The 22,964-nt window shown below is 38.6% G+C and overlaps 1 protein-coding gene across 1 annotated transcript in view; it reads right to left on the bottom strand.

Annotated features, from left to right (window-relative positions):
- Window positions 1–1,188: 1,188 nt before the first annotated feature.
- The window catches only part of Il1rapl1 (interleukin 1 receptor accessory protein like 1), a 1,186,632-nt gene continuing 1,164,856 nt past the window's right edge, over window positions 1,189–22,964 (bottom strand). Inside the window, exons 11-12 of the mRNA XM_042692436.1 lie at window positions 3,274–3,444; window positions 1,189–2,836 (exon numbers count right to left, since the gene is read on the bottom strand). Of these exons, the coding sequence (XP_042548370.1) occupies window positions 2,118–2,836; window positions 3,274–3,444 (890 nt within the window). The 3' untranslated portion in view covers window positions 1,189–2,117. The remainder of the gene's footprint in view (window positions 2,837–3,273; window positions 3,445–22,964) is intronic.

The following is a 22,964-nucleotide window of genomic DNA, read 5'->3' on the forward strand; positions in this document are numbered from 1 at the left end:
CACAGGAATAAAGACAGACTGTAGAGAAGGACCCAGGCAAGTTGTCAGGGAAGTAAACATTTTTAAAGCAAATAGAAAGCAATGAACATCCCAAGGTTCCTTTGACTTGGCACACAGATGCTGAGAAGTTTACATTGTTCCAAAAATGCTTGTAATCATCACTTACACTTTTACCATCGTATCTTGCCCGCCCCCAATGAAGTCGAGTGCCATTTTCACTTTTTCTTTTTGGTGACCAATTCATTTAGTATTCTACTCCAAACTCTAGAATTGTTTTCTCATTACAGATTGGCAAGAATAAAGCAAACATAAAATAGTCTCTCCATGAGCTCACAGATGATGACTAGGAAACAATTTCCAAGAATAAAGCACTAAAGTAGTTCTATTACCAGAGTTTTTGTCACATTGCATTTTCTTAAACAAAAATCTACGTAGGTAATATTTCCTGTTAATGACCCCACCCTCTGCAGGTTCCTTTGTGATTGATTTTTGCATCATACCTAACATGAATATGACTTAGCTGCTTGTGTCATTGATTTCAAACATAAAGCTAAATGGTTAAGTGGTGAATTTTGTGGGAGCATCAGCTTTCTGTTTCTGAAAAATAGAATCATATAGTTAAAATTAAATTAATTCTTTGTACAGTAAAATTAATTATTTTAAATACTTGCTGATCTAATTTAAAACTACTTTATGTAAATAATGTGTATTTTGAAGATACTGATTTCTGTTATTTATATGTGTGACCTCCTGAGTTCTTATTTAAATACCTTGATATTTATAAGTGTTGCTTATGTTCACAAACTGAAACCAAACAGTTCTGAATGTAACCTGGAAAAGTAAATACAAACGAGTTAACATTTAAATACAAGAGGACCCCACAATACGTTTCACAGATTTTTCTCTTACTCTTTAGAAAATAACATTTTGTATAATACAAGGTGACAAATATATTTGATGACATATCCTGTTCCTCCCTTAGATTTGGAAGCCTTCAATGTAAATTTCATTTTTACTTGCCTCGATTCACCCCTTTGAGTTAACTTGCCTGGCATTTGCACATAATCTCATTTGCAGAAAAATTATAGAGGGAAAAGAGAAAGTAGAATATTAAACAAAAACAGCCACAAACACATTCATGCCTTTCCAGGAAGTGATCAAATATAGGGCTTGATTTTTTTTGTTTTTTTTTTTTATGGTTTTTTTGTTTTTTTGTTTTGTTTTGTTTTGTTTTGTTGTTTCATATATATTTATATATTTATATATATTTATATAAGGGTACATCAACTCATTTAAAAAACGGAAACAACACTCTCCCCCATTTTCTTTCATGCCCTTGATCTTCTTAGCACTCTGCAGTGGTCACTGTCACGTGACTAGCACACCTTTGGGTCTAGAGTGTAATCTGAAGAGCAGTGAATTAAATGTTAAGACAGTTAGATCCACCCCCACCCCTCCGCAGAGTTTACACATCATGCTGCCATTTAGAAGGGTAGAGATGGGGAATGAGGCGGGACAAGGAAGAGATTCAGGGCTTTGACTTGAGGGGCCTTCCTATGAACAAATGTTACTCTCTCTCTCTCTCTCTCTCTCTCTTTCTCTCTCTCGTTCTCTTGTTCCCAAATGGCAATGCTGGCATTTGTCACACTGCTCTCTGAAGGCCAACATGGCCCGGATGTCCTAGGCAAGAACCCGAGAGAGGATCCAGTGTTCCTTGTCCCATCGGATAGATTTGTCCAAGCACCCCAAGGAAATGTTAAAAGCAAAATAAAATTTAAAAAGGAAATTAAAAACCCATTCTAAAACTAAACTAATGAAGCAAAAAAGGGGTTTCTATCTATACATCAGTCTCTTCTTAAAAAAAATGTAAATTTACAAATTCTAATGACATATAAAACAAAGTCAAAAAATGTAATGGTAAGAGACATGGTAAAACAGGAAGATACTGATGCTACAAAGAAATTCCAAAAAACATATGTACAAGACCCTGTTTTTCCTCGTGTTCTAGAGATTGTAATGCATGTTTTTAACAGCAGCAGTCGAGGATTTAGTTCCAGGCACTGGACTGCAGATTCCACTCAAACTCCCAGGGACTTGGGATGTCCCTTGCTTTTCTGTCACCAAATCACACTGGATATACTGGTCTCCCTTGGCAACAGCGGCAGGATGGCACTGTTTGTGTGGGCTTCGTCTGGATTCTGCTCCCTGCTCGACTTTGTCTGTGGCCGCTGCCCGTTGATGAGTGTCATAGGGATGTTACAGTAGGTATGCTGATTTCCTATGGAGGTAAGAGGCAGGGTGCCAGTAGGAGGTACGTCGTACTCATAGCTTCGGTAGTAGTGTTTCTGACGCATTTGTGAATGGTAAGTGTTGTGAAAGGTAGAACGGAGATCTGGATGGGCAGTGGCTAGAGCTGTGGAGGTAGCCGCGGCCATGGAAATGGCCGAGACAGTCTGCAGCTCTCCAAAAGGCCCCTGCTCACTGACATCTAAAGCCTGCTCGTGTGTAATGGGTTCTATCCTCTTAAAAGGCATTTCGTATTGTAAACGTTTCCAGAATTTAGAGTTCAACTTGTTGCATTTTGGTCCATGCCATTTAATAACCGTCAGGAGCTTAATGGTGTGCTTGAGGGCCTCTACCTCCTGGTAGTTCATAATTCCTCGCAGTTCACTGCATTCGATGAGAATGACTTTAATTTCTCCAGTTACAAGCATGTTGCGAAGTCTCGTCTCCAGCTCAAAGATGCTCCATCCCCTTCGAACTACATAATTTGGGGTCATGACAATAATCAGGCGCTTACTTTGATCTACACATCTTGCCACATCTTCAATGTATGCTACAAAGAGAAAAATGTCAGAATGAGTGAACTGATCAATTGGTCTGAAAGGCCTTGGCAGATTCTCAGACATTAAATGAAAATTGCTGGTTGGTAGGTAACAGCAATTTACCCACCAAATGAGAAGACCAAAATAGCCAATAATCACTTTCAATAGAGTTGGTTAGAAATATTCTGCTCAGGTGCAAATGTCTCATTTGATTTCAAGGCTCATAGAATAAGACGCTGGATAGAATAATGAAGTATTTTCTTTGGGGCACCAAAATTTAAAATTTCATGTGAGTACATGAAGAGCTTTCTTTTTCAAGAAACTAACAATTTAAAAAGATTTAAAGATACAATTTTAAAGTAAAAACATTAAAATTCTACATAAAATGATATTTCTAAACAGATACAACAGTATTCAAACGACTATGCAAAGGAAGACATTAACTTACTTCCTGTTGGGATTAAATCCCTATCTGGTATAAACAACTTATATCCATAATGCTTTTCAAGCATATCAGGCAGGATTTCCAGCGCAAAACGTTCTTCCTCCCCAGTCTCTTGATTCCATTGGTCAGGATCCACTTTAGTATATGACAAATAGGCATCATAATCTTTATTGTCTGTCAAAAACATTACAGAATAAAGTTGAAATTATTACTCTAGAAAGAAAACAACAGTACATGAGAATACTCATAAACACCTTCCAATGTTCCATTCCTGGAAGAAGCCTTCGTTAATTTTTATTAAACATTATGTAATATCAAATAATCTGAAATTAGCTTGGAGGTATAAAGTGTAGAAGTTTGATTTAGTTGTGTCTTCTCTAGGCTTAAAAGTATGACAAAATTAGGGCTGGAGGCATGGCTCTGTAATAGACCACCTGCTTAACAAATGTGAAGCTTTGAATTCAAACCACAGAACAGAAAAAAAGATAAAAAGAAACCACCCTAAAAACCTTAGAGCTGGGCACTGGTGGCTCATGCCTGTAATCGTAGCTACTCAGAAGGCTAAGATCTGAGGATTGTGGTTCGAAGCCAGCCCAGGCAAAAAAGTCCCTGTGACATTCTTATTTCCAATTGTCCACTCAAAAACTGGAAACGGAGCTGTGACTCAAAGAGGTAGAATAAAATACCTTCAAAAAAATGTTCAGGGACTGTGCCCAGACCCTGAGTTCAAGCCCCGAGACCAACAAACAACAACAACAACAACAACAAAACTCAGATGAATATAAACACTGGAACATTAAGAGCATATTCAGAAGTCAGAAGATATGTGATCATCTGACCCATTCATACCAATAAGTTCAGGGTGGATATCACCTTTCCTTACATGGCATTGTCCTGTCACTTTCCAGCCTTTTCATGGAAGCCTCTCTTCTAATCTATGAATGATTCATTCTGCAGGATTTTTCCTGTGGCCTACTTCATTTCTCTCTCAGCTCATTTTCTATTAGAGAATTTCCGTTCTTCCCATAACATCAGTAATCATTTCTTTCTTTCTTTTTTTTTTTTTTTGGGTCCAGTCATGGGGCCTGAACTCTGGGCCTGGGCGCTGTCCTTCAGCTCTTCAGTTCAAGTCTAGCACTCTACCACTTGAGCCACAGTGCCACTTCTGGCTTTTTTCTTTTTGCTTATGTGGTGCTGAGGAATCGAACCCAGGGCCTTGAGCATGCAAGGCAAGAGCTCTACCACTGAGCCACCTTCCCAGCCCTAACATCAATAATCATTTATATGTAGATACTTCTTAACTTTATGTCTAGCACCATTCTCTTTCTCTTATAACTCGGTTTCTCACTCCTATGTGCTTAATTTGGATGATCACAGCATGTGCCTCACTGTTAACATAAGTATGATATACCAAGATTCTGATTGCAAATTGTTATCCATCATTTGCTTCATTTTAATTTTAACAATAAAGCAATTACATTTCTTTTCATCTAAACTTCAAGTGTGTGTTCTACTTGCTTCTACCCATATCAAAACTACTCTCTGGAACATCGTTGGCCTTCTATTTCCTCCTAGGCCAAGATCTACTAATTTCTTAGCTGTTCTATTTTACATGATCTTCACTTTTCATTACCTTTTTATTTTTTAGAATAGAGCAATCAAATTTACCTTCCCAAACTTCACCTCTGACCATGCTTTATGGTAGCTCAAAAAATATCTCACTACAGATCATCTAAATTATCAATAGCTATATCTGCAGTTTATTTCCTTAAAGCTGAGCCTATTTTGTCTCAGTTACAAGTAGAGAGAGGGGGGGGAGAGAGGAGAGAGAGCTTTGTTAATCTTTTTTTTTCTCTCAGAATCCAAAAGATGTCTTGTATATATGATTAAGGATTGGTAGATTTTCAAATGTATCTGTTGATAAAATGAATTAAATGAATTACTAGGAGGTGTGGTCTCTGTTTTGAAAGATTCCTTTGGAATAGTTTGGAACTGTAGTTCCTTATTGTTTTTCTTTTCTTTTTTTTATATTGTGAGAATACCATACAGAGGAGTTACAATTACATGGGCAAGATAATGAGTACATTTTTTTTTGCGGGGGGTGTGGGGGGGTGGTCCGGTCATGGGACCTGAACTCTGGGCCTGGGCGCTGTCCCTCAGCTCTTCAGCTCAAGGCTAGTACTCTACCACTTGAGTCACAGTGCCACTTCCGGGTTTTTTTTGTTTTTTTTTTTTTGCTTATGTGGTGCTGAGGAATCGAACCCAGGGCCTCAGGCATGCAAGGCAAGAGCTCTACCACTGAGAAACCTTCCCAGCCCATGAGTACATTTCTTATCAAGCATTGTTGCCTCCTCTTTGTTTCCACTTCTCATCCCTTCCCATACTCCCCCTAGCCCCCCACCCAATCCTCCCTGCCCCACCAAAGTTGTTAAGTTCGTTTTCCGACAGAACGACTTATATATCTCATTGTTGCAATGGGTCCACATGTATCCCCAGTTAAACGATTTGTTTTTTCCCTTCCCCTCCACAAATTATACCAACATGAAATACAGTGAAAGCATGGGTTATACCGAGGGGGAGGGACATATAAAACAACAAAGAATTCATCTTATAAATATGTTAGAAACAATTGCATGAAAGAAAAAAAAGAAAAAAAATATTTGAATACTTATCTTGGGGTTCATTCCCCTAACATCACCTTATCTGACCTTTTCTGTTTGACTCAGACATATACTAGTTATTGCAAATAAGGGAAACCATGGGACCTATGTTTCTTTAGGCCTGGCTTACTTCTCTTAATATAATTTTTTCCAAGCCTTTCCATTTCCTAACAAAAGGGGCAATGTCATTCTTTCTGATGGAAGCATAGAATTCCATTGTGGATATATACCACATTTTCTTGATCCATTCATCTACTGAGGGGCATCTGAGTTGGTTGCATATCTTAGCTATGGTAAATAATGCTGCAATAAACATAGTTGTGCTGGTGGCTATAGTATGGTCTTGTTTGTGCACATTTGGGTAAATGCCCAAAAGGGGGATTGCTGGGTCATAGGGGAGCTCTATGTGGAGTCTTTTGAAGAACCTCCATACTGCTTTCCAAAGTGGTTGAACAAGTTTACACTCCCATCAACAATATAGTAAGGTTCTTTTCTGTCCACATCCCCTCCAGCATCTGTTTTTATTAGAGTTCTTGATTATAGCCATTCTAACTGGGGTGAGGTGGTATGTCAATGTTGTTTTGATTTGCATTTCTTTTATGGCTAGAGAGGTCGAGCATTTCTTCATGTGTCTATTGGCCATCCTTCTTTCCTCTTCAGAAAAGTTTCTCTTTAAGTCTTTATCCCACTTATTTATTGGGCAGTTGTTTCTTTGAAGATTTGTTTTTGGAGGACTTAATTTTTTAAGTTCCAGGTATATTTTAGATATAAGACCCTTGTCTGTTGTATGGCTAGTGAAGATCTTTTCCCATTCCGTGGACTTTCTATTGATCTTGCTAGCTATGTCCTTTGCCATGCAGAAGCTCTGAAATTTCATGCAATCCCATTTATCCAACCTTTCTTTGATTTGTTGTGTTTCTAGGTCTCTATTAAGAAAATTTTGGCCTGTGCCAAGGAGACCTAGGGTTTCTCCTATTCCATCCTGTAATGTTTTCAGAGTGTCTGCTTTGACTCCGAGGTCTTTGATCCATTTGGAGTTGATTCTGGTGCAGGGTGATATGTAAGGATCTAGCTTTATTTTCTACAAGTAGTTAACCAATTTTGCCAGCACCATTTACTGAAGATGCTGTCTTTCTTCCATTCTATTTCTTTAGTTCCCTTATCGAAGATTAGATGGCTATAAGTCTTTAGGTTCATTTCTGGGTTTTCAATTCTATTCCATTGGTCTTGGGGTCTGTTCTTGTGCCAGTACCAAACTATTTTGATTACTATGGCTTTGTAGTAGACTTTGAAATTCGGTATTGATATTCCTCCAGCACTGTTCTTTCTGTTAAGGATCGTTTTTGCTATTTGGGGTCTTTTATTGTTCCATATGAATTTTTGGATTGCCTCTTCTATTTCCTTGAAGAATGAGGTTGGAATATTGATAGGTATTGCATTGAATTTGTAGATAGCCTTGGGCAGTATTGCAATTTTCATGAAGTTGATCTTTCCAGTCCAAGAGCATGGGAGATTTTTCCACTTCCTAAGTTCTGTTTTGATTTCCTTTTTCAGGTTTTTAAAGTTTTCATCATAGAGGTCCTTTGCTTCTTTGGTTAAGTTAATTCCTAGGTATTTTATTTTTTGTGGGACTATTACAAATGGAATTGCTTTCTTAATTTCAGCCACACTTTTCTCATTGTTGACATACAGAAAAGCCATTGACTTTTGAGGTTTAATTTTATACCCTGCTACTTTGCCAAAATTTTGAATCACCTTGAGTAATTTGGGAGCAGAGTCCATGGGATTCTTTATATACAAGATCATGTCATCTGCAAGAGGGAGTGTTTTACTTCTTCTTTCCCTATTTGGATCCCCTTTATGTTTGCATCTTGTCTTATTGCTGGAGCTAGGCATTCTAATACTAGATTGAAGAGCAGTGGAGAGAGTGGGCATCTTTGTCTCATTCCTGAGTTTAGAGGAAATAGCTTTAGTTCTTCCACATTGCGTATAATGCCGACTGTAGGGTTGTCATATACAGCCTTTATTGTATTGAGGAATGTTCCATGGATTCCAAAATTTCCCAGAACCTTCATAAGTGGGTGGTGGATCTTGTCAAATGCTTTTTCTGCATCTATTGAGATAACCACATAGTTCTTATCCTTGCCTTTGTTGATGTGATGAATTATGTTAATTGACTTGCGTATATTGAACCAGCTTTGCATCCCTGAAATGAATCGTGTTTGATCGTGGTATATGATTTTTTGGATGAATTGTTGAAGTCGATTGGTCAAAATTTTGTTGAGAAGTTTTGCATCAATGTTTGTCAAAGATATGGGTCTATGTTCTCTTTATTTGATGAGTCTCTGCCTAGTTTTGGGATGAAGGTTACTACTACTACTACTTTGAAGGCTTTGTAGAATTCCGCTGTAAAACCATCTGGTCCTGGGCTTTTCTTAGATGGGATGTCTCTTATTGCTGTGTCTATTTCACTGCTTGATATGGGCCTTTTAAGATAGTTTCCCTCATCTTGGTTTAGTTTCAGCATGTCAATATTTGCTAGGAAAAGGTCCATTTCTGCCAAGTTCTCAAACTTATTAGCATAAAGGTTTGAGAAGTATTCCCTTATAATGTTCTGAATCTTGGTTGTTTCTGTGGTGATGTTTCCATTCTCATCTCTGAGTTTATTTATTTGGGTGTGTTCTCTGCTTTTTCTGATAAGATTTGCTTAAGGTCTGTCAATTTTGTTAATTTTTTCAAAGAACCAACTCTTTGTTTTGGTGATTCTTTCTATGGTTTTTTGGATTCTAATTCATTTAATTCTGATTTCATTTTAATTATTTCTTTCTGTCTACTGGATTGGGGTTTATCTTGCTGCTCTTTTTCAAGGAGGCTCAGGTGTCTCATTAAATTGTTGGTTTCAGATCTCTCCAATTAGTTGATGTAGTAATTCAGAGCTATAAACTTGCCTCTGAGTACTGCCTTTGCGGTGTCCCAGAGGAACTGGTAATTTGTGTGTTCATTTTTGTTGAATATCATGAACATTTGAACTTCCTTTCTAATCTCTTCCATGACCCACTCATGATTCAGCAGTGTGTTGTTCAGCCTCCATGTGATACCGGACTTTCTTTGGTGGCTTTTGGTGTTGAGTTCTAATTTTATTCCCTTGTGGTCTGAGAGAATGCAAGGTATAACTTCAATGTTTCTGAATTTAGACAAGTTTGCTTTGTGACCTAAAATGTGGTCTATTTTGGAAAATGTTCCATGTGCTGCTGAGAAGAACATGTATTCTGATCTGCTGGGTGAAATATTCGATAGATGTCTGTTAAATGTAGTTGATCTATGCAGTTGTTTAGGTCTGTGGTTTCTCTGTTGAGTTTTTGCCTAGTTGATCTTTCTAGTGGGGATAGTGGTGAGTTAAAGTCCCCAACAATTAATGTCTTTGGATCTATGTGAGATTTGAGAAAAAGTAGTGTTTCTTGGATAAATTTGGGTGCTCCATTGTTTGGTGAATAGATATTTAGAATTTTAATATCCTCCTGAAGGAGAGATCTCTTAATTAGTATGTAGCGACCATCTTTATCTCTTCTAACTAATTTTAATTTGAAGTCTATTTCATCTGATATTAGGATTGCAACTCCTGCCTGTTTATGGGGGCCATTTGCTTGGTAGATTTTGTTCCGGCCTTTCACATTCAAAATGTGTTTGTTTTTATGGACAAGGTATGACTCCTGAAGGCAACAGATAGAAGGATCTTGCTTTTTAATCCAACTAGATAGTCTATGTTGCTTAATTGGAGAGTTAAGCTCGTTAATGTTAAAAGATAGTACTGAGAGCTATTTGGGAGTTCCTGCCACTTTATCCACCTTCTTGGGGTCTGGGACAACTGGGTTCTTCCTATGGTTCATGGATTCTCAGTTTGGGTGCAGTTTCTAGGCCTTTTTTGCGGTCTTGTTGGTTTTCTATGTGTAGGACATCTTTAAGTATCTTTTGTAGGGCTGGTTTGGTGGAGATGTATTGTTTCAATATTTCTTTGTTCTGGAAGGTTTTTATTTGAACTTCGGTTATGAAGGAGAGTTTAGCTGGGTACAATATTCTTGGTTGATAGTTGTTTGTCGTTAGGACATTGCATACATCATTTCAGGCTCTTCTTGCTTTGATTGTCTCTGCTGAGAAATCTGAGGTGATTCTAATTGGTTTCCCTTTATAGGTGATTGATCTTTTCTTCTTGACAGCTTTAAGGATCTTTTCCTTGGTCTGAATTGATTCTGTATGGATTATAATGTGACGGTGGGATGTCCTGTTCTGGTCTGGTCTATTTGGAGTTCTAAAAACTTCTTGTATCTGAATAGGCCTATCTTTTTGCATGTTTGGGAAGTTCCCTGCTAGGATCTCTGCTAAGTGCTCCTCTACACCCATTATCCTCAGATTAGGCCTTCTGATGGTTTCTTCCAAATGTTGAATAGATCTATCATATTTCTTGGATTTGTCTTGGATGGTTTTATGTTCTTTCTCTATAATATCTAGGCTGTCTTCAATCCCCAAGTTTCGGTCTTCTCCATGGTCTAACCTATTATCAAGACTTTCTACTTTCTTTTTTACTTCTTTTCCTTCTAATTGGTCGGCTTTGATGGCTTCAAATTCTTTGTTGGAACTTTGTTTTAAATCTTGTAAGAACTTCTTTACTTCCTTAATTTGGTGTTCTGTGTTTATTCTCAAATCACTTAGTTGATTTGTTATGGTTTCCTTGAACTCCCATTCCTTCTGTTGGGTTCCATTCAGCATTCTCTTTGTGGTCTCTCTGATTTCTTTCAGCACTCTGTTTATAGATTCCATGAATGCCTCCATTGATCTTTGTCTATTCTCATCCTGCTTTCTCAATTCCTGTATTACTCTTTGATTAACTCCTTCACGTTCACACAATTCCTGTAGTTCTCTTTGAGTGTTCTCAGCCTGCTCATGCCATTCCTGACTTTCTCTTTGTCTGTTTTCAGACAGCTCATGCAATTCCTATGTTTCTCTTTGACTGATCTCAGCTTGCTCATGCAATTCCTTTATTTCTCTTTAAGTGTTCTCAATCCGCTCATGATATTCCTGTATCAATCTATGAGTAGCTTCCTCATGCTGATGAGACTCCTGTATTGATCTTTGGTTTGCCTCCTCTCACTCCCTATCATGCTCACACAGAGACCTTTGCAGGTTTGCACTCTTTTCATTTACCTTGCTTACCTGTAGTGTTTGTGGAGCTTTTTGGGAACTCTCCTTTGGATTATTCATTGTCTGTTCTATCCCCTGATTATCATGAGTGGGAGTTAAGATCCCAGGACTTGCCATTTTTCTTGTGTTTTTCCAGTTTGTTCTGCCCATTCGGAATGAGAGTAACACCAGTTTTGTGCTAGAACACTATTTTAAGGCAAGCATCAACTGAAGTCCATAGTTGCACAGTCAAAAGTCTGCAGATACAATCTAGTTCAAGAGATACAATCTATTCAACATCAAACAACTCTGTCTTAATGGCCTAAGAACAGCAAAGGAGAATTTGCCAGCCAGAAATCATTAGGTTTAGGGAGAATTTGGGGAAAAATAAGATTAGAGGGATGTGGAATGTGAGGGGAGAGGGGAATTAACCAAGTACTAATCTCAAAGAGGAAAATGGTTGGACAGAATTATAGCAGAGAGAGAAAAAAAGAAAAAAAGAAAAAAGAAGAAAAAAGGAAATGAAAAAAAGAGACAAGAAAAAGTGGTAAAACAAAAATTTAAAATTAAAAAGTGAAACCCTTAAAAACTGCAAGTTTGAAGAAGTAGTATTCAGAGACGAATGGGGATGGGATGAGAGGAGGGGAGGGATAGAAAGGAGACATGAAAAACTAAAAAATAAAAATGTTTAAAATATTATATGGGTATAAAGAGGTAATACTGCTATTAAGGAATTCAAGTAAGAGGTTTTGATTTGAGTAATAAATTTCTGGATTGATGGAAGTTCCGGGAAGATGGCGGAGGAGAAGCTGGAATCTGAACAAGCTCTCGCATAGAAAGCAATTTTAGAGTTCCAGTGAACAGCCCTAAGCCAGAGAACCACACCAAGTGTGCCATCACAGGACAGAGGTTTAGGCAAGAGAGGGGAAATCAAGGCAGAAAGACACATCTGAGCGCTTGCCAGCAGCCGCTGCGGCGGCGGCAGCGGTCGCGGCGGCGACTGCAGGGCACCATAACTGAGCCACAGAGTCCGGGACGAAGGAGCCAGATGCGGCGGGCGAGCGGATCCTACTCAACACCAGCAAGAACGGACAAGGAGCAGACATCTTCATCCTGCAGTTTGCGGACCAGAGACCGACCCAGGAACCAAGACTCGGCGTGAGTAGAAGCCCGACTTCCTCACTCCTTCTCAGGGAGCAGAGGAGGGAAGGCCACCCCTCCCCCCCAGCACCGGTGATCTCCATCTTGGATACCGACAAAGCTCGGCGGAGCTGCAAGCTCCAGCTCAGGCCTTGGAATAAAACAAGTCATTTAGCAGATCACAAGAACTTAACAGCGGTGTGACCTGCCAGACTCAGCTCCATCCAGGGAAAAGTCACCCAGCTCGGGCGCCAGCCATAGGAGTGGCTTTCCGCACTGGGTAACCAGAGCCAGAGGCTGCCCCTCCCTCTAGCAGCCTCCACAATCAATTGAAAAACAGAAATCCTGAGAATGGCTCCAGGCTGGGCTCTGTGAGGTTTTCACAAAATAGCCCCAAGGAAAAGCTACTGTTTATTGAAAGGCCTCAACTCTACCCAGAACCTAGCCTCTTCACTGCATTCCCCTCTTTTGTGATTCTCAAACCAGATCACCCTCCCATTAAACTAACCTGGGAAGGGGATCTCAAAAGCTTGGGTAAAGCAGAGCATTTTTCTGCATGTTCGAACAATCTGACTTAAGAAACCAATCAAGCCACAGGACCTCAAGCAGACCAGAGACTCCAACAAGAGGCTGGCTAAAGACTCAAGGGAGATACAGGATTTTTCCCACCCCTCCCAAAAAAATCAAAGTACTTTTTTTTTTTCTTCTTCTTCTTTTTTTTTTTGGTACCTTATATATATATAAAATTTTTTTTCCTTTTCTAATACTTTTATTAATCTTTAATTTTTGCCTCTTTTGAAAAAATAATTGTTTTCCAGTAACTTTTTTTTTTTCCGCTTATAATTTTTATTTTAGGAATACGTGAATGTGTGTTTTCCTTTCTTTTCTTCTCTTCTTTCTCTTTTTCTTTCTTTCTTAATTATCTTTTTGTTTTTTTGTCTAGCTCTACTGAACTTCTGATCTTTTCTTCTCCCTTTCCTATCCGTTTCATCTTTTCCTCTCTTTTGTTCTTCTTTATGTGACTTAACTCTTGTCCTGCACATCCTCAGATAAACCCGTAGTTAACTAGTAGACCCTATCCCCCATTGTGTACACACTTAATCCACAAATTTATTACTCAATTCAAAACCTCTGAGACTTAAATTCCTTAGTAGCAGTACTACCCCTTTATACCTATATAATATTTTAAGCACCTTTTTAAGTTTTTCACATCTCCTCTATATCCCTCACCTTCTCTCAAAATATTCACATTCCTCTCTAAATAGATGGTCTTTTAATCTATATAATAACATTAATTTTTACGTTTCTATTTTTTTTCCTGGTCTGTTTTCATGCCCCTTTCCCTTTCTTCTTTTCCTCTCTCTCTCTACTTGCATCCTACCCAACCTATTTCCTGCATTGTGATTAGGACATAGTTAACTCTCCCTGTGCCTCCCCACACCAATCTATCCCTATTTTTTACCCACATCTCTCCCTAACCCTAATAATTTCTGGTTTTCCAAATTCTTCTCTGCGGTTCCAAGTCCATTAACATATAGTTGTTTGATGTGGAATAGATGTATCTGTTGAACTAGATTGTATCTGTAGACTATTGACTTTACGAATGCAAACTTTGGTTGATGGTTGCCTTAAGATAGTGTTCTAGCACAAAACTGGTGCTATCTTCATCTCAAATGGGCAGAGTAAGCCGGAAAAACACAAGAAAAATGGCAAATTCGGGTATCTCAATTCCCAATCTTGATAATCAGGGGTCAGAACAGATAATGAATAATCCAGAGGAGAGTTCCCAAATAGCTCTACAAACACTGCTGGCAAACATGATAAATGAGGAGTTTGACAACATACAAAGGACTCTGTATGAGCGTGATAGGGAGAGAGAGGAGGCATCCCAGAAGTTTATACAGGAATATCATAAGTGTGAGGAAGCTACTCAAAAACTGATACAGGATTTGCGTGAACAACTTGAGAATACTTAAAGAGAAAGGGAGGAATGGGGTGAGCAGGCTGAGAACACTCAAAGAGAACTGAAGGAATCCCACGAACGGCAGGAAAGAGAACTGCAGGAATCCCACGAGCGGGAGGAAGCTAATCAAAGAGTAATACAGGAATTGAGAGACCAGGTAGAGAACACACAAAGATCACTAAAGGCATTCATGGAATCCATTAACAAAGAGCTGAAGGAAGTCAGGGAGACCACAAAGGGAATGCTGAATGGAACCCAACAGAAGGAATGGGAGTCCAAAGAAACCATAACCAATCAACTAAGTGATTTGAGAACAAACACTGAATACCAAATTAAGGAAGTAAAGAAATTCATACAAGACCGAAAACAGAGCTTCAACAAAGAACTTGAAGCCATCAAAGCTGACCAATTAGAAGGAAAAGAGATAAAAAACAAAGTAGAGAGTCTTGACAGCAGGTTAGACCATGCAGAAGATCGAATCTCAGGGATTGAAGACAGCCTAGGTATTATAGAGAAAGAACATACAACCATCCAAGACAAGTCCAAGAAATATGATAGATCTATCCAACACCTGGAAGACACCATCAGAAGGCCTAATCTAAGGATAATGGGTGTAGAGGAGCACCTAGAAACAGAAGTTAATGGTCTAGGAAATTTGTTTAACAGGATCCTAGCAGAGAACTTCCCAGACATGCAAAAAGATAGGCCTATTCAGATACAAGAAGCCTTTAGAACCCCAAATAGACCAGACCAGAATAGGACGTCCCACCGTCACATTATAATCCACACAGGATCAACTCAGAACAAGGAAAAGATCCTTAAAGCTGTCAAGGAGAAAAGGGTAATCACCTATAAAGGGAAACCAATTAGAATCACCTCAGATTTCTCAGCAGAGACAATCAAAGCAAGAAGAGCCTGGAATGATGTATGCCATGCCTTAAAAACAAACAACTATCAACCAAGAATACTGTACCCAGCTAAACTCTACTTCATAACTGAAGGCCAAATAAAAACCTTCCATAGCAAAGAAAAATTGAAACAATACATCTCCACCAAACCAGCCCTACAAAAGATTCTTAAAGATGTCCTACACATAGAAAACCAACAAGACCGCAATAAAGGCCAAGAAACTGCACCCAAACTGAGAATCCAAGAACCATAGGAAGAACCCAGTTTTCGCAGCCCCCAAGAAGGTGGATAACATGGCAGGAACTCCCAAATACTTCTCAGTCCTATCTCTTAACGTTAACGGACTGAACTCTCCAATTAAGCGACATAGACTGTCTAGTTGGATTAAAAAACAAGACCCTTCTATCTGCTGCCTGCAGGAGTCACATCTTGCCCGTAAAAACAAACACATTTTCAATGTTAAGGGCTGGAACAAAATCTACCAAGCAAACGGCCTCCATAAACAGGCGGGAGTTGCAATCCTAATATCAGATAAAATAGACTTCAAATTAAAATTCGTGAGAAGAGATAAAGAAGGTCGCTACATACTAATTAAAGGATCTCTCCTTCAGGAGGATATTACAATTCTAAATATCTATTCGCCAAACAATGGAGCACCCAAATTTATCAAAGAAACACTACTTTCCCTCAAATCCCATATAGAGCCAAAGACATTAATAGTTGGGGATTTTAACACACCACTCTCCCCACTAGATAGATCAACTCGGCAAAAACTCAACAGAGAAACCGCAGATCTAAACAGCTGCATAGATCAACTAGACTTAACAGACATCTACCGAACATTTCACCCAGCAGCATCAGAATACACGTTTTTCTCAGCAGCACATGGAACGTTTTCTAAAATAGACCACATTTTAGGCCACAAAGCAAACTTGTCTAAATTCAGAAACATTGAAGTTATACCTTGCATTCTCTCTGACCACAAGGGAATAAAATTAGAACTCATCACCAAAAGCCACCAAAGAAAGTCCGGTATCACATGGAGGCTGAACAACACACTGCTGAATCATGAGTGGGTCATGGAAGAGATTAGAAAGGAAATTCAAATGTTCATGCTATTCAACAAAAATGAACATACAAAATACCAGCTCCTCTGGGACACAGCAAAGGCAGTACTCAGAGGCAAGTTTATAGCTCTGAGCTCCTACATCAACAAATTGGAGAGATCTGAAACTAACAATTTAATGACACATCTAAACCTCCTTGAAAAATAGCAGCAAGATAAACCCCAATCCAGTAGACGGAAAGAAATAATCAAAATTAAATCAGAATTAAATGAATTAGAATCCAAAAAAAACTATAGAAAGAATCAACAAAACAAAGAGTTGGTTCTTCGAAAAACTTAACAAAATTGACAGACCCTTAGCAAATCTTATCAGAAAAAGAAGAGAACACACCCAAATTAATAAACTCAGAGATGAGAATGGAAACATCACCACGGAAACAACCAAGATTCAGAACATTATAAGGGAATACTTCTCAAAACTTTATGCTAATAAGTTTGAGAACTTGACAGAAATGGACCTTTTCCTAGCAAATATTGACATGCCAAAACTAAACCAAGATGAGTTAAACTATCTTAACAGGCCCATATCAATCATTGAAATAGAAACAGCAATAAGAGACCTCCCAGCTAAGAAAAGTCCAGGACCAGATGGTCTTACAGCAGAATTTTACAAGGCCTTCAAAGCAGAGCTCACATCAATTCTCCTCCAACTCTTCAATGAAATTGAAAGAGAAAGCTCACTACCGAACACATTCTATGAAGCCATCATAACCCTCATCCCAAAACCAGGCAGGGACTCATCAAAGAAAGAGAACTATAGACCCATTTCTTTGATGAATATTGATGCAAAACTTCTCAACAAAATTTTGGCCAATCGACTTCAACAATTCATCCAAAAAATCATACACCACGATCAAACAGGATTCATTTCGGGGATGCAAAGCTGGTTCAATATACGCAAATCAATTACTATTATTCATCACATCAACAGGAGCAAGAATAAGAACCACATGGTTATCTCAATAGACGCAGAAAAAGCATTCGACAAGATCCAACACCCCTTTATGATGAAGGTTTTGGAAAAATTAGGAATCCATGGAACATTCCTCAATACAATAAAGGCTGTATATGACAAACCTACAGCCAGCATTATACTCAATGGTGAAAAACTAAAGCCATTTCCTCTTAACTCAGGAACAAGACAAGGATGCCCACTCTCTCCACTTCTCTTCAATCTAGTATTAGAATGCCTAGCTACAGCAATAAGACAAGATGCAGACATAAAGGGGATCCAAATAGGGAAAGAAGAAATAAAACTCTCCCTCTTTGCAGATGACATGATCTTGTATTTAAAGAATCCCATAGACTCCACTCCCAAATTACTCAAGCTGATTCAAAACTTTGGCAAAGTAGCAGGTTATAAAATTAACCCCCAAAAATCAATGGCTTTTCTGTATGCCAACAATGAGAAAAGTGTGGCTGAAATTAGGAAAGCAACCCCATTTGTAATAGCCCCACAAAAAATAAAATACCTAGGAATTAACTTAACTAAAGAAGTGAAGGACCTCTATGATGAAAACTTTAAAATCTTGAAAAAGGAAATCAACACAGAACTTAAAAAATGGCAAAACCTCCCATGCTCCTGGATTGGAAAGATTAACATCGTGAAAATGGCAATACTTCCCAAGGCTATCTACAAATTCAACACAATACCTATCAAAATTCCACCCTCATTCTTCAAGGAAATAGAAGAGGCAATCCAAAAATTCATATGGAACAATAAAAGACCCCGAATAGCAAAAACGCTCCTCAACGGAAAGAACACTGCTGGAGGAATATCAATACCAAATTTCAAACTCTACTATAAAGCCATAGTAATCAAAACAGCATGGTATTAGCATAAGAACAGACCTCAGGACCAATGGAATAGAATTGAAAACCCAGAAATGAACCTACAGACCTATAGCCATCTAATCTTCGATAAGGGAGCTAAAACAATAGAATGAAAGAAAGACAGCCTCTTCAGTAAATGGTGCTGGCAAAATTGGTTAACTACATGTAGAAAACTAAAGCTAGATCCTTATATATCACCCTGCACCAGAATCAACTCCAAATGGATCAAAGACCTTGAACTCAAAACAGACACTCTGAAAACATTACAGGATGGAATAGGAGAAACCCTAGGTCTCCTTGGCTCAGGCCGAAATTTTCTGAATAGAGACCCAGAAACACAACAAATCAAAGAAAGGTTGGACAAATGGGATTGCATAAAGTTGCAGAGCTTCTGCAGGGCAAATGACATAGCTAGCAAGATCAATAGAAAGCCCACGGACTGGGAGAAGATCTTTACTAGCCATACAACGGACAGGGGTCTCATATCTAAAATATAATTGCAACTCAAAAAATTAAACCCCCCAACAACAAATCCTCAAAGAAACAACTGCCCAATAAATAAGTGGGCGAAAGACTTAAAGAGAAACTTCTCTGAAGAAGAAAGGATGGCCAATAGACACATGAAGAAATGTTCAACATCCCTAGCCATAAAAGAAATGCAAATCAAAACAACATTGAGATATCACCTCACTCCAGTTAGAACGGCAAAAATCAAGAACTCTAACAACAACAGATGCTGGAGGGCATGTGGACAGAAAGGAACCTTACTTCATTGTTGGTGGGAATGTAAACTTGTTCAACCACTTTGGAAAGCAGTATGGAGGTTCCTCAAAAGACTACACATAGAACTCCCCTATGACCCAGCAATCCCACTTTTGGGCATTTACCCAAATGTTTACAAACAAGACCACACTAAAGCTACCAGCACAACAATGTTTATTGCAGCATTATTTACCATAGCTAAGATATGCAACCAACTCAGATGCCCCTCAGTAGATGAATGGATCAAGAAAATGTGGTATATATACACAATGGAATTCTATGCCTCCATCAGAAAGAATGACATTTCCCCATTTGTTAGGAAATGGAAAGGCTTGGAAAAAATTATATTAAGTGAAGTAAGCCAGACCCAAAGAAACATAGGTCCCATGGTTTCCCTTATATGCAATATCTAGTATATGTATGAGTCAAGCGGAAAAGGTCAGATAATGTGATGTTAGGAAAACGATCCCTTAAAAATGTATTTTAATTCTTTTTTTTTCTTTCATGCATGTGTTTCTAACGCATTTATAAGATTATTTCTTTGTTGCTTTGTGTGTCCCTCCCCCACAGTGTAACCCCCGCTTTCACTATATTTGATGTCAGTATAACTTGTGGAGGAGATGGGGACAAACAAGTCGTTTAAGGATTCAGGTGGACCTGTTGCAACAATGAGAAGTACAAAATGTCATGTCAAAAACGAGCTTTACAATGTCGGTGTGGGGGGGTAGGGGGGGAAGGATTGGGTGGGGGGGAGGGGGGAGGCTGGGAAGGGAGGTGAAGGGTAAAAAAAGGAGGAGGCTGCAATGCTTGGTAAGATATGTAAGCATTATCCTGCCCATGTAATTGTAACCCCTCTGTACAGTATGTTCTCAAATAAAATAAAATAAAATTAATTAAAAAAAATTTCTGGATTAAGTTTATACAAAATGGGGGGTTAATATCTAATAATCGATGATGGGTATATCTGAGGATGAGCAGAATAGCAATTAAGTCACGCAGAAAAGAACGAAAGAGAAGTGAAAAGAATGAGAAAAGAAAGAAAAAAGGATCAAAAGGTCAGTAGAGATAAAAAAAATGCACACACATATACACCTAAAATAAAAATTATACAAGGAAGAAAAGTAAAATAATAGAAAACAAATTTTTAAAAAATTAAAAATTAAAAAAAATTAAAAATAAGGTACAGAAAAAAAGAAAGTTCTTTGATTTTTTTTGGGGGGCGGTGATGGGAAGATACTGTATCTCCCTTGTGTCCGTAACCAGTCTGTTGGTGGAATCTCTGGTCTGCTTGTGGTGTTTGGTTTTCCTGTGGCTTGATTGGTTAGTCAGTTTGTTTGGGCAGGCAGAAAAATGCTCTGCTTTACCCAGGATTTTGTGATCCTCCTCCCAGGCTAGTTCAGTGGGAGGCAGATCTGTTTTGAGTATCACAAAAGAGGAGATGGCTGTTTCCTCTAGTTTGGAGATGCTGAGATGAGGCTAGGTTCTGGGTAGAGTTGAGGCCTTTCAGCAAACAGTAGCTTTTCCCAGAGGGGCTAGCTTCTGAAACACTCTGAATTTCAATTGATTGTCAATGCTGCTGTAGGGAGGGGCAGCCTCTGGCTCTGTTTACCCAGTGAAGAAAGCCACTCCTTGGGGTCAGAGCTTCTCTGCCTGGGCTGGATGACTTTTTCCTGGGTGGAGCTCAGCCTGGCAGGTCAGGTTAGATTCTTGTGACCTGCTAAATGACTCTTGTTTTCTTCCAAGGCCTGAGTTGGAGCTAGCTGCTCATCTGGGCCTTTGTCAGTATCATAGATGGAGATCTCCAGTAATGGGGTGGGGGATGGGTGGCCTTCCCTCCTCTGCTCCCTGAGAAGTAGTGATGATGTCAGGCTTCTACTCATGCCCCCGGAGTGGAGGTGTTGAGTGGAGTGTTGGTTCCTGGGTCGTCTGTGGTCCGTGATCTGCAGGATGAATATATCTGCTCCTTGTCGGTTCCTGCTGGTGTTGAGTAGAATCTGCTTTCCTGCGGCTTCTGGCGCCTTTGTCTCGGACTCTCCTTGTTGTAGGTGTGGTGGCTATGGCTGCCACTGCAGCTGTGACTGCTGCCGCGTCTGCCGGCAAGTGCTCAGATCTGTCTCCTTGCTTGGATTTTCCCTCTCTGGCCTAACTCTCTGTCCTGTGATGGCACACTTGGTGTCATTCTCTGGCTTAGGACTGTTTACTGGAGCACTAAACCTGCTTTCTATGCGAGAGCTTGTTTAGCCTACAGCTTCTCCTCCGCCATCTTCCCGGAACTCTCTCCTTATTGTTTTTCAAAGAAAGCCACATGACTCATGTAAACCCCTCTGAGAAAATGTTTTTCACACTTGAGCACGAATAAACATTTACAAGACTTGTTAAAACATAGACTGCTGGTCCCTAACTCTCGTTTTCTCATTCAGTAATTCCAGTATAGGTCCTCAGGATTTTTATGGCAAGCTCCCAGAAGCTGATGCTGCTAGTCAGCAACCACATTAAATCTGTTCTGGAGCAGAGTGCAGGCATGCAGAAGTCTCCCTAACATCAGGCAACTTCAGCCAGCTACCAGGTAATTAATTACCTGGAGTGCTAGAGTAGCATAAAAACCTTTCTCCCTCAACTCCATAATATATTGTCTTAATATTCAGATGGTATACACTCTAAACAATAGTGACAATCCACATTTTTATGATAAAGAGGATAGTGTTGGGTATGGTGTTCTTCACCTGTTGCTTCAGGTGCAATTTCAAGATTCTGCCAGAAATGCAAAGCTAAGATATAGAATCAACCCAGGTGCCCCTCAGAAGATGAATGGATCAAGATGATGTGGTATATATACATACATACATATATAAATATATATACACACACATACATGTATATGCACATATACACACATATGTATATATACATATACACGTATATCTATATACATATACACACATGTATATATATACACATATATCCATATATCCATATATATATATACATACATACATACATACATACATACATACACACAATGGAATTCTATGCTTCCATCAGAAAGGATGATACCACCCCATTTGTAAGGAAATGGAAAGACATGGAAAAAATCATATTAAGTGAAGTAAGCTAGACCCAAAGAAACATAGGCTCCATGGTTTTCCTCATTTGCAGTAATTACTATATGCCTGGTATAGTCCTAGCAGAAGATCACAATAGCCCAATAGCCATGTACATATGACTATATAAAATGATGATAATTTAAATGATCTCTATGATATGGAAACAAGAGTTTTTTGTGTGGTGGTTTTGTTTTTCTTTTTTCTTTTAGAGTTCTGTTTGCAGTTATTTCTTTTGTCTTTCATTTTTTTTTTCTCCTCTGGTTTATTCCCCATAGTCACTCTTTTTGCTTATGATACCCTTCATCTTATAAAATAGTTTATCTGATTTGGTGTAGGGAAGGGGAATCACAGAAACAGTGGGACAAAGTATGAACCAATGCAAGGGCAATACTTACTAGAGATTATGTTGGAAATGAACTTTACAACATAGCGGGGAGTGGAATAGGGAGAGGGAAAGCGTGAGAAAAATGAGGGAGGGGGTAACACTGTTCCACAAGAAATGTACTCATTACCTTACTTATATAACTGTAATCCCTCTGTATATCACCTTTACCATAAAGTAATATTTAAAAAATAAAATAAAACAGACAACAAACAAAAACCCAAGATCAAATCCATCAACTAATTGTTTTGTTACTTGAGGCCAAACAACAGGTCCTTCAGATTTTCTTCCTTACAATGACTGAAACAAATTTAAAAACAATAATTTTTAAAATATATTTTTTCAAAATTATGTTTTAAAAAATTGAGGGGTTTATAAACCATAGCAAATGAAAGCATGGATTTAAAATACTATGAAGAAAGGCTTTATGTGGTGCCATACACCTATTATTTTAGGAGAAGGTTTACAAGTTTGAGGTCAGCCTAGAATACATGTTAAGACCTTGTCTCAAAAATACCTTGAAGGGGGTGACATTGATCAAGATTCATTGTATTTATAAACTTGTTTGTTAAATGGCACCTCGTTTATACAACTACTTAAAGATAATAAAAAAAAATTGTGATAGATGATAGATATAAAA

This window comes from Dipodomys spectabilis, unplaced genomic scaffold (genome assembly GCF_019054845.1).
Source record: "Dipodomys spectabilis isolate Male_0828 unplaced genomic scaffold, ASM1905484v1 ptg000156l, whole genome shotgun sequence".
Taxonomy (NCBI): domain Eukaryota; kingdom Metazoa; phylum Chordata; class Mammalia; order Rodentia; family Heteromyidae; genus Dipodomys; species Dipodomys spectabilis.